This window comes from Phascolarctos cinereus, unplaced genomic scaffold, assembly GCF_003287225.1.
Source record: "Phascolarctos cinereus isolate Bilbo 61053 unplaced genomic scaffold, phaCin_HiC Scaffold_1;HRSCAF=81, whole genome shotgun sequence".
Classification (NCBI taxonomy): Eukaryota; Metazoa; Chordata; class Mammalia; order Diprotodontia; family Phascolarctidae; genus Phascolarctos; species Phascolarctos cinereus.
In genome coordinates this window covers 202245515-202258470 of record NW_027555514.1, presented here as the reverse complement: position 1 = coordinate 202258470, position 12956 = coordinate 202245515, and the positions used below count along the sequence as shown (strand labels likewise).

General features: G+C 35.7%; 1 protein-coding gene across 1 annotated transcript in view; it reads left to right on the top strand.

Moving 5' to 3' along the window:
• Window positions 1-12956, top strand: part of SLC2A13 (solute carrier family 2 member 13) — a 224377-nt gene that overhangs the window by 157017 nt on the left and 54404 nt on the right. The window contains exon 7 of the mRNA XM_020973712.2: window positions 12344-12469. Within this exon, the coding sequence (XP_020829371.1) occupies window positions 12344-12469 (126 nt within the window). The remainder of the gene's footprint in view (window positions 1-12343; window positions 12470-12956) is intronic.

Genomic DNA, 12956 nt, shown 5'->3' with positions numbered 1-12956 from the left:
AATTTTACTCTTTTTTTCTCCCTGTCTCAATTAGCTTTTCTTTTAAGAATTTAGATGCTGTGCCATTTGGCAATGTGTGTTTAGTATTCACATTAATTTATCATCTATGGTATCTTTCATCAAAAGGTAGTCTCCTTGTTTATCCCTTTTAATAAGGTCTGTTTTTGCTGTTGCTTCATCTGAGATCATGATTGTCACCCATGTCTTTTTAACTTCATCAGATACAATAGATCCTGCTTTAGATACTTATTTTCAGCCAGTGTGTATAGTTCTGTTTCAAGTGTGCTTACTGTAAATAACATATTGGTAGATCCTGGTTTCTCTCCACTCTGATTTCCTCATCTGTTTTATGGGTGAATTCATCCCATTCACATTCATGGTTATGATTATGAATTTTGTAGTTCCCTTCATTCTATCCTCTTAGTTTTCCTTCTCTTTTTTCTCATTCACTCTAAGAATTTGATTTATTTCTAACTACTCCTTTGATCAGCCCTCCCCTTTTTCCCCAACCTCTTTTCCTTAAATTCTTTCCTTTTTTGTTTCCCTGTTGTGTGGAATGCATTTCTTTACTCAACTCAGTATATATGTATGTTTAGTCTCCCATTATTTGACTACTTGACTGCTACAGATGAGAGTGAAGTTCAAAATTCTTCTGTTCTCTCACTCCTCCCTCCTTTTAGTACAAATTTCTTGTTAACCTCATTTATTTGAGATAATTTCCACCAGCCTGTTTCTTCCTTCCCCTACCTCCTAATGTATTCCTTTTCCTTTAAATATCATCAGAACATAACAGAATCACACCGAGGCTGTCTAATTAGATTCCTGCTATGATCCCTAGTGATGATAAATTCCTGAGGGAATACACTTATCACCCCAAATATGAGAATGTAAAGTTTTACCTTGTTCACTTGCTTATGATGGTCACTTATATTCACTTTTTTACTTTTCTTTTGATTCCTGTGTTTGTATGTCAAATTTTCTACTCAGCTCTGACTTTTCTTTGGAAGATTAGATGTTAGGGGCAATACAAAGGAGAGTAGTAGAACTGAAGTGAAATCATATACTAAGACTTAATGTATGGAGTGATGCTGAAAGAGCACCTATTAATGGGAATGCCATGAACCAAGATCCTGGTCAGACTTTATCCCTTGTTTCTACAGACTTCTTTTTTCTCTCTCTGCTGACCTGGGCTGAAAAAATGACCCACTGTGACTTTCTTTCATGAATTTCCCAATTATAATTTGGTCCAGTGCATTTTTTTTAGATCTTTATAGAGGAGGTTTACCTGAAGAACTAGGTTGTACTTCTTCCTGCTACTCTGCCATCTTCACTCTACATCATAATCTTATTTTAATAGCAGTGTTAGAATTAATTATAGCTAAATTCAACCTTATGTATTTACATTACTTGTCATTCCATATCTATATGATAACACCTAAAAGACCCAACAAACTCATGCTTTCCATATGATTAATTGTAATTACCATTAACAGGTGCTCTTTCAGTATTATTCCATTGATTACTTCTTAGTATGATTCCACTTCTGTTTTGCTTTCTTCTTTGTATTGCCCTAACATCTAATCTTCAAACTTGGTGATCACAAAATGTGGTTCTAGGGGGAAGATTTCAAGACCACTAGTACAAAAATGATATGTGATACCCCCCCCACACACACACATAATCTGAAGTCTTCCTTTTATTGGCTTCTTCTGAATATTTTATCATTCTAGTCTAGTCTCAACATTTAAAGGATACTGAATGTTACCAGAAGGAATTCACTTGTTTAGCCAACTTAAAGTTCCTCTCCTAAACACATCCATTCTGTTAGCATTAGCAGTAGCCATTACAGTTTAAAAGAAGAAAAAAAAGGAAGGCAATTCTGAATAAGTATTTAAAGTATCATCTATCATTTTAGGCCATAATATACCATAAATGCTCTATTAATATTGCCAGTTTAATATACAGTTCTATATTTTAAAAAATTTCTGCAGGGTGTCAGAGACTACATGTAATTTTGGTACTACATTTCTAATCAACCTACCTTTTGGATTTTGTGAATTATTTAGTTATTTATCTATATATTATTTATTTGTAAACATTCATTTTTAATATTTTGATTTCCAAATTCACTCTTTCACTGCAATCTTCCTTCACTCATTGAGAAGGAAAGTAATATGATACACATTACACGTGTGAAGTCATGCAAAATATATTTCCATATTAGCCATGGTGCCAAAAATAAAGGCAAGAAAATTTAAGTGAAAAAGGGTATGTGTCAATTTGAAATCAGAATTCATAAGTTTTCTATCTGAATGTGGATAGCATTTTTCATTATGAGTCACTTGGAATGGTCTTAAGTCATTCAAGTAGCTAAGTTAACCATAGTTAATCATCATTATTGCCCAATTGATGGGAAATCACTTAATTTGAAAATCTTGTGTGATTGTGACTGTGGCTCAACAGTAGCTGAATTGTTTCTCTCTGGCTGCCTGCAATGTTTTCCCTTTGAGAGAAGGTACAGCCAAAATGGTGGGATAAAGGCAGGAACTTGCCTGAGTTCTCCCCCAAACTCCTCCAAAAACCTTTAAAAATGACTCCAAACAAATTCTAGTTCAGCAGATAGAGTAAAACAAATTTCCAACCCAAGATAAGTTAGAAGGTTGATGGGAAAGATCTATTACACCAGAGTGAGAGAGGAATGTAGTTCAGCATAGGGTGTACCAGCACAGACAGAGTCCCAGCAAACCTGGAGTAGGCCTCAGGGCAACTGAATCACTGGAAGCAGGATGGTTTCTAGACCTCTCACCCCACAGATGCCAAAGACTACTTAGAAGTTCAGCAGGAAAGGTCTGTTGCATGTGGGCAAGAGTGGAGCTCAGTTGAGTGCCAGCACAGACCCAGGAAACCAGGATCAGGCTTTGGGAGTGACAGAATCATCAGTGGCAGCTGCAGTGGCAATGGCTGCTTCCAGAGCTCCCAGCCCACAGGGTAAGGAAAGTCAAATTGGCATTCAACAAAATAGAAGATTTTCAAGCATTCTTGATGAAAAGACCAGAGCTGAATAGAAAATTTGACTTTCAAATGCAATACTCAAGAGAAGCATAAAAAGGTAAACAGGAAAAGGAAATCACAGGAGATGTAAGTTTAAACTGTTTATATCCTCACATGAGAAGATGATATTTGTAACTTATAATACCTTTCTTATTATTAGGGTAGTTAGAAGGAGTATATACAGACAGAGGACACAGGTGTGAGTTGAATATGAAGGGATGATATATAAAAAATAAAATTAAGGGATGAGAGAGGAATGTACTGGGAGAAAGAGAGAGGTAGAATGGAGTAAATTATCTCACCTAAAAGAGGCAAGAAGAAGCTTTTACAGTGGAGGGGGAGAGAGATGAGGTGAGGAGGAGTGAGTGAACCTTAGTCTCATCAGAAGTGGCTCAAAGAGGGAATAACATACACATTCAATTTGATATAGAAATCTATCTTACCCTACAGGAAAGTAGGAAGGGAAGGGGATGAGAGGTGGGGAGAGTTGATAGAAGGGAGGGCAAATTGGGGAAGAGGGTAGTCAGAATCAAAACACTTTTGAAAGGATGAGCGAGAATAGAATAGACGGGAGCATAGGATAGAGGGAAATACAGTTAGCAACAGTAACTGTGAAAAAAAATTTTGAAGCAGATTTCTCTGATAAAGGCTTAATTTATCAAATATATAGAGAACTGGGCCATTTATAAATATAAGAGCTATTCCCCAAATAATAAATGATCAACAGATATGATCAGTGTTCAGGTGAAATAATCAAAGCTATCTATAGCCATGTGAAAAAATATTCTTAATTCACTATTGGTGGGAGAAATGCAAATTAAAACAATTCTGAGGTACTACCTCACACCTATTGGATTGACTGATAGGACAGAAAAGGTAAATGACAAATGTTGAGGGGATGTGGGAAAAAATGAGACTGTTCAAAATGCATTGTTGTTGGAGTTGCAAACTGATTCAACTATTCCGTAGAGCAATTTCATATTATGATCAAATAGCTATAAAACCATGCATATCCTTTGACCTAGAAATACCACTACTAAGTCTGTATCCCAAAAGAGATAAAAAACAAAAAGGAAAAGGACTTATATGTACAAAAAAATATTTATAACAGCTCATTTCTGAGGGTAAAGAATTAGAAGTTGAGGGGAAACCAATCAATGGGGAATAGCTGAACAATTTGTGGTGTGTGATTATGATGGAATACTATTGTGCAGGATGCTCTCAGAAAAACCTGGAAAGTCTCACATGGGCTGATGGAAAGTGAAATGTACTGACATTGTGGTCCTCTTTGAGAAAGAAAGACAAACAACAACCTCTATAAGTAGAGAAAGAGCTGCCCAGTAGGGACCAGACTTCCATTTGGGCAACATGGCTTTCTTTCTTCTCTTTTCTTTCTCTTTCTTTCTTTTTTCCTTTCTTCCTTCCTTTCCTTCCTTCTTCTTTCTTTCAAATTTTCTTCAATTTTTTTCATTCTTTTGATTTGTTACATTGTTTCTTGCTGTCTCATGGAGTCATTAGCTTCCACTTTCCCAATTTAATTTTTAAGGAATTATTTTCTTCAGTGAACTTTTTTACCTCTTTTTCCATTTGGCCAATTAGACTTTTCTAAGGAGTTCTTCTCTTCAGTGAATTTTTGTGCCTCTTTTATCATTTTGCCTATTGTATTTTTTAAGGTACTATCTTCTTCAGTATTTTTGTACCTCATTTACCAAGCTGTTGACTCTTTTTCCATGATTTCTTGAATCACTCATTTCTTTTCTTTGGTGTTCTTTTACCTTTCTTATGTGATTTTTAAAACTCTTTTTGAGCTTTTCCAGGGTTTTTTTGTTTTTGTTTTTTTTTTTGTTTGTCTGTTTTGTTTTGTTTTGTTTTTGGCCGGAGACAATCCACATATTTCTTTGAGGCTTTAGATGTAGCAGCTTTGACTTTGTTGTCTTTTTTTTCTGTTTGCTTATTTTTCTAGCCAGTTTTTTACTTTTAGCTCTATGCCAAAGAAGAGCTGTGCTTCTGGGGTAGAAGAGGCACTGTCCCAACTTTCGGGCCTTTATTGCTGCTGCTGCTCTTAGAACTAATTCTGGGTGGGGGAGTGTCTGTAATTCTTCAGTTCTTTTAAGGTGGTATGATTTAAGGAGAGGTGTAATCACTGTTCTCCTGGCCTGTGTTCTGGTCTGTGAGTGACCATAAATACTCTCTTCCACCCTGGAACTGTGACCAGGGTCCCTGCTCCATTGCCATAGCAAAATCTTGTGTACTAGTGGTCCTCCTCTTCATGAGAGTATGACCCAGGACTGCGACCCAGATCCACATATGGGCAATAGAACAGAGTCCTGCACCCAGTGCCAGTAATAGAACCCCTGTGTCTCCTTCTGACTAGTTGTCTAACCCTCCCCACCCTTATCATCTGTGGGCTGAGAGCTCTGGAAGCCATAACAACTGATTCAGTTGGCCACAAGGCCCACTGCTGGTTTGCAGGGGTGCAGCCTCTGCTGGACAATGCTCCACTCTTACTATGATGGAACATACCTTTCCTGCTGATCTTATAAGTTTTCTTGGGCAGGAAAATTGTTTTACCCTGTCTTTTTGTGGGTTCTGCCACTTCAGAATTCATTATGAGGTGTTATGTAAAGTTGTTTAGAGGGTAATTTAAGAGAGCTCTGTCAAGTCCCTGCCTTTTCTCTGCCATCTTGGCTCTGTTTCTCACAAACTGTTTTGATGATTATTGCTTTGTAATATGGTTTGAAATTAGTCGGCTAGACTGCCTGTCTTCATATTTTTAATTGACTCTCTTGATAATCATGACCTTTTGTTCTTCTAGACAACTTTTTCCTTATCATTTTATGGCCTATAAAATATTTTTTGGTAGTTTGATTGGTATGGCACTGAGTAAATAAATTAATTTAGTTAGAATTGTCATTTTTATTATATCAGTTTGGCCTGCCACTGAGCAACTGATATTTTTTCAAGTATTTAGATCTGACTTTATTTGTGTGAACAGTGCTTTGTAATTGTGTTCATTTGGTTCCTGGGTTTGTTTTGGCAGGTAGACTCCCAAGTATTATTGTCTGCAGTGATTTTGAATGGAATTGCTCCTTCTAACTCTTCTTGCTAGGTTTTATTAATAATGAAAATGCTGATGATTTATTTTATATCCTGCAACTTTGCTAAAGTTGTTAATGGTTTCAACTAGCTTTTTTTTTAGCAGATTTTCTAGGATTTTCCAAATATACTATCACATCATTTACAAAGAGCAATAATTTTGTTTCCTTGCTGCCTATTTTGATTCTTTCAGTTTCTCTTATCTTGTTTTATTACCATACATAGCATTTGTAGTATAATATTGAATAATAATGGTGATGATGGACATCCTTGATTCACCCCTGATATCATTATCCTCATTATGGATAATGCTCTCAATTTATTTAACTTTTCCTTGAAATATTTGGATGTTCTGTGTTTTGCTGTTTTTGTTTAGTATTGATAATACTTCATTTTCTAAGGTACCATTAGCAAAATGTAGTTTCCCTTATTATCTCTTTTAATTAGGTCTATTTTTGCTTTTGTTTTGTCTGAGTTCATGACTACTGTCCCCTGCCTTTTTATCTCAGCTGAAACATAATAGATTCTGCTCCAGGCCCTTATTTTCACTCCATGTGTTTCTTTCTGTTTCAGATGTGTTTCTTGTAAACAACGTATTGTTGAATTCTAGTTGGCAATCTATTCTAATCTCTTTTGTTTTATGTTTTCATCCCATTCATATATACAAGTATGATTGCTAAGAATGTATTTCCCTCCATCCTATTTCTTTCTGTTTATCCTTCTCTCTTTTACCATGTCCCTCCTCAAAAGTCTGTTTTGCTTCTGACCACTTTCTTCCTTGATCCATCTTCATTTTAAATCAACTCCCTTCATACCTTTCTCTTATTTCCTTCCCTTCCTACTCCCCTGTTGGGTAATATAGGTTTTTTTCCCCTATTCCCAGCTGATTTTGTGTATATATTTTCCACTCTTTGAACTAGTTTAGATGAGAGTAAAGTTCAAGCCTAGCCACCGGTCCCTATATTCCCCTGCATTGTATATTTCTTTTATTAAAGATAATTTCCCTCCCCTCTTCCTTTCCCTTCTTCTTTCTCCCAATGCATTCCTATATCTTACCCTTTAATATTTTTTGAGATCATCAATTGACTCAAATCCATGCCCAGTCTCTATGTTGTTGTTTATCCTTCATACTCAAAGAGGACCAATGACATCATAGTGTTGGGGTGGCAATATAGTGTGTTCAACCATGGCTGAACAGTCCAACATGAGCTTTGAAGACTCTACTACAAGTCAGGCACAAATAGTGATTTTGAACATTTGGGATAGAGATGTTTTTAGATCTGCACACCTCACATTTCCCTTGCATTACTGCAGTTCTGCTTTGCTTATAAAGCACAGTGCCTTTGTTGATGCAGGCATGCCATTTTGGACAATCTTGTGCCAACATCTCCCAAGTCTCACAATTGATACTAAAGTTCTTAAGAGAGACCTGGAGAGTGTCTTTGCACCATTTCTTCTGATCTCTGTGGTTGCCTTGTATGCTCCATCTAACTGTCCTAATAATGATAAAGTTCTTAGGAGTTACATATATCATCTTGCCGTATAGGAATGTAAACAGTTTAACCTTATTGGGTCCCTTATGATTTTTCTCTTGTGTTTACCTTTTTATGCTTCTCTTAAGTCTTGTACCTAAATATCAGATTTTCTCTTCATTTTTGTCCTTTTCATCATGAATTCTCGAAAGTCTTCTGTTTCATTAAATATGCGTTCTTTCTCCTAAACAACTATATTCAGTTTTGCTGGGTAGGTTATCCTTATTTGTAATCTTAACACCTAGCTCTTTCTATTTTCCAGGTCAGTTGTTTTTCTGCTGATACATTTCACATTTTTATCTATTTTTCATTCTTTTGACTTTGTTTCACTATTTCTTGATGTCTCATGGAGTCATTAGTTTTCATTTAACCAATTCTAAATTTTAAGGAATTATTTTCTTCAAAAACTTTTTGTATTTATTTTTCCATTTGCCTAATTCTGCCTTTTGGGGGCACCTGTGTGGTGCAGTGGATAGAGTGCCAGGCCTGCAGTCAGAAGACCCAAGTTCAAATCCAGCCTCTAACACTTACTAGCTGTGTAACCCTGGGCAAGTCACTTAACTCTGTTTGTCTTAGTTTCTTCATCTGTAAGATGATCTGGAGAGGGAAATGGCAATCCACCTCCAGTATCTTTGCCAAGAAAACTGCAAATGTGGTCACAAAGAATAAGACACAACTAAAAACTACTGGACAATTCTGCTTTTTAAGGAGTTATTTTCATCAATGAAATTTTGTACCTCTTTTACCATTTGACCAATTCTGCTTTTTAAGGAGTTCTTTTCTTCAGTTCTTTTTCTTCATACCTCTTTTTACCAGGTTATTCTTTTTTTCATAATTTCCTTACATTGACCTCACTTATTTTTTTAATTTTTCCTCTATCACTCTAATTTGATTTTAAAATAATTTAATTTTAAAATAATTATTTTGATTTTTAAAAAGTGCTTTCTGGGGCAGCTAGGTGGTACAGTGAATAGAGTACCAGCCCTGAAGTCAGGAGGACTTGAGTTCAAATCCGGCCTCAGACACATAACACTCATTAACTTTGTGACTCTGGGCAAGTCACTTAACCCCAATTGCCTCACCAAAAAAAAAAAAGTGCTTTCTTCAACTCTTCTTCTTGGACTTGTATCCAGTCTGCATTTTTCTTTGAGGCTTTGCTTTTTTGGTATTTTCTGTTCTTCTCTGTGTCAAGAACCTCCCTGTCCCCATGTTAGCTTTTTTATGATCAGGTTCTTTTTTTGTGGTTTGCTCATTTTTCCAGCCTGTTTCTTGACTTTGGACTTTATGTTAGTTGACCTTTGCTCACTTGGAGGAGGGTAGAGAGTCACTGTCCCAAGTTTCAAGTTTTTTCGTAGTGCTATTTTCACAGCTAGTTTGGGAGGGAGGGGTATGTAAGTTTTTTGTGCTTCCAAGGTCATGTGATGAAGGAAGAGGTGTGGTCACTGCTCTCCTGGCCTGCCCTTGCTTCTTATCCAGGTAAGGGGCCCTGGTCCCCTGCAACCATTAGGGATGCCCTAGAACCGCAACGGGTAATTTGGGTATGGAGTTTCTGAATATTCGTCCTCCACCCAGTGCCAACACAGGCAACTTAGACTAATTGTCTAATCCCCTTCTTGTCTCAGTGGTAAGAACTTCTGAAATTGCTGATGCAGTTATTGACACCTCCAAGGCCCACAGTTGGTGTTGCTGCTCTGTGCTCTGGGGTAGCTCTCACCTCAGTGTCATCAACCTTTCCTTCAGATCTCCTGTGTTGTCTTGGGCTGGAAAATTGACTTACCCCAATCTTTGTTGGCTATGCCAGTGGAATTTGCAATGTAATTTGATTTGATATGTTGTTTTCAAGTTGTTTGGGGGTAGCTATTTGGCTGGAATGTTCCCTCTACTCTGCCATCTTGGTTCCATTCCCATTTTCAGATTTTGATGCAGCTGCCTGATACAAAAGGTGGCCTAACCTTTTCTATATGTCTAAATCTGCTGTTGAGGTTTTCTAACATAATTATTACTACTGGTTTCCAATAATTAAATTCTAGGTAAAACCAGAGGAAACATAATCAACCTTAGCAACTATTGTAACAATATACCTCTATTTGTATTTGAAAAAACCCAGGCCATATGAGTGTGACTTAAGCCTTTAGGCTCAGGTTGAAAAAAATAGTTAATTAAATTAAGTATAATAATGACAATGACATGGTATTCCAAAATTTTTAGGATATGGCCAAAGCAAGCCTAGGGGGAATTTTTTTTCATCCTGAAACACAATAACAAAAAAGAGAAATAGATCAATGAATTGAGAATGCAAGTAAAATATTAGAAATCCAACAAAGAGCCTCAATTAAACACCAAAATAGAAATCATTAAAATGAAAAAAAATAAATTGAATACAAAACCTCAATGAACAAGCAATAAAGCTAGAAGCTTTTAAAAAAATGATAAAGTGGACAAATTACTATCTAATTTGTTTAAAATGGAAAGAAAAACCAAATGGCTAGTATCAAAACTGAAAATGAATTCATAAAAAATGAAAATGAAATAAAAGATATTATTAGAAACTATTTAGTCAACTCTATGCCAACAAAATAATCAGTTAAATAAACTATATGAATATTTTGAAAATAATAAGGTATCCAAATTAGTGGCAAAAAATAGAGAATTTTAGTACCTTAATTTCATAGGAAGAAATTGAACAGCTCACAAATGAAATTCCAGAGGAAAAACTTCCAGGATTATATGGATTCACAAGTGAATTTTATAAGAAAATTCAAAGAATAATTCAATTTTGCAACTAGATCCAAAAAGTATTCATTGTAGGATGAGCCATTATAATAAAAAATTACTATACTACCCAAAGTAATTTATTTATTCAATGCTGTGTCAAGTAATCTAACAAAGGATTATTCTATAGAACTAAGAAAAGTAATGATGGAATTCACATGGAAAGGAAAAGATCAAGAATTTTTAAAAAATGAGGAGAATCAGGAGAACAATTTATACAATAATAATAACTCTGTGAAAACAAAAACTTTGGAAACTGTAAAACCTATGATCAATAAAATGACCTTCCAGGATTTCAGAGAAACAGTGAAAAAACATGGTGCATAGTAAAGAAAGGTAATGGAATTAGGGGGCAACATTTTATGTGTGTGTATGTATGTGTGTAGGTGTTTTTATATACAGATATGTGTTTTTATATACAGATATATGTGTATATATGATATATATGTATGTACATATATACAGAGTATATACATATGTATATAAATATATATACATTTTGTTTGTATTTATTCATTTGCAATTTGTTTAACTATGTACATTTCTTACAAGAATTTTTTCTTTTCTCTTTTTTTTGAATGAGGTGGAGGACGAGAGAGATAGACATAAAATGGATTTCAATTTTCAAACACTGAAAAGGGCATGCTACAGATGTGAAATGTTGCGTGCACTTTCAGATGAAATCACTGTATTATTAGCTTTATGTAACTTTTACTTTTTTACATGCAAAACAGCAACAAAACTTTCCAAAAGGAGGAAATTAAGCGCATAAATTTCCATCTTCTCTTACACCAGGCAGTTGTTTTTACAGATTGGTTGAAATTTTTGCACCTTCGTTTCATCAGCAAATGTGTTCTAAAGCCATAGGAAGTCTTTCTTTGGATGATGTTCCCTCCAAGTTCCCTGAGCAAAGCTGGCAGAGCTAGAACAGACAGACAAGTAAACATCAGAATAGGAAATGACAAAGCACAGCTAAGATTGCTGATCTTTTTTGTCTGTAGTTTTCTTTCATAAGCCTGTTGTGAAACTGTCCTATTTACAAATAATAAGCACAGGTCTCCTAAATGCAAAGAAACATTTAGGGCCATTGAAATCATTCGTCTTTTTGTGTCTGACTTTAGCTAAAAAATACAAATGGATTAGTATTCCCACTATACACATATCAATGCCAAAGAGGATGACAGAGTGCAAAGCACTGTATTTGAAGTCAGAGGACACAGATTCAAATCCAAACTCCACCACTTACTACCTGTATAATCTTGGGCAAATTACTTATGTGTTCTAAGGATGTCAGTTCACTCATATGTAAAATGATAAAGTTGGACTAGATAATTGCTAGGGTACTTTCCAATCCTAAATCTATGAACAATAGTCTGTGGAAACCAGCTCCTCCAGCATCATATCTGATAAAGCACTTTAAGCTTGCAAAGGGCTACAAATATGTTGTCTTTTTTGCTCTCATAATTACTAGGTTCCCCAAAATAACTAAATAAATTTGCACTCCAGGCAAAAAAGGTACTCTTCCCTATCCTAACCACATGACTTAGAAGATGCATATTATTTACTTATCCATCAAGATAAGTTTTGTGCAACTGAGGCAATAGCATCAGATTAATTCTGTCTTCCCCTATTTTTCTAATTTACCTAAAACAAGTTCTCAGTGCCTGAAATTAAAGTTTAAATGTGAGTAAGATGTGTGTCATAGCAGGTGATGTATCCTTGACTTTGGATTTAATGTCCTTACAGGAGTGAGGAAGAGATGATAGTAAGAAGAGAGAGGAGAGGGAAGGTTTCAGATTCAAACTTAGTATATGCATATTTAGATAATTGTTTCTTGTTACTTACCTATGGACAAAAAGAACATGACCTATTTTTATCCTTTTCTTTTACAGTTCCTGTGATGGATGCATGCTTGATCCAGGCTGTGGATTCTGCTATAAGATGAACAAATCAGATGTGGTTGACTCCTCATGTGTTCCAGTCAATAAAGCATCAGCAAATGAGGCTGCCTGGGGCAGGTATACAAACTGTTAATTACCATCCAATTCTATGCCTTTTTATGTTTAAACAGAACTGCCTTTCAGTTTCATGTTTATAGTTGAGTCACTTTGGATCTTGAAAGAGGCTACTAGTTGAACTATGTCGTATTGGTTTTCAGAATGTGCTTGGTGGCTGTCAAATACTGCAGAGTAAGAACAAGCAATAAAATCCACCTTTGTCCCACAACTTTATTTCAGAAAAGATAAGCAAAAAGCATCAGACTAAGTAGTGAGGAGAAAATCTAAAGAGACACCAATGTGGCTCTTTTTATTCTAGCTTAAGGCATAGATTCAGCCTATGGGCATATAATCAAGGGCAGGGACTACTATTAGAAGTGAGTCTAAGGCTCTGTGGCTCTGACCCCAGGACATGAGGAGAGTAACTAGGGAAGAGAATCCTATCGTGTAGAGGCTGTCACCCTGACCTGATTTTGGATTTTGGATTCAGTCCACAAAGCTGGACGGA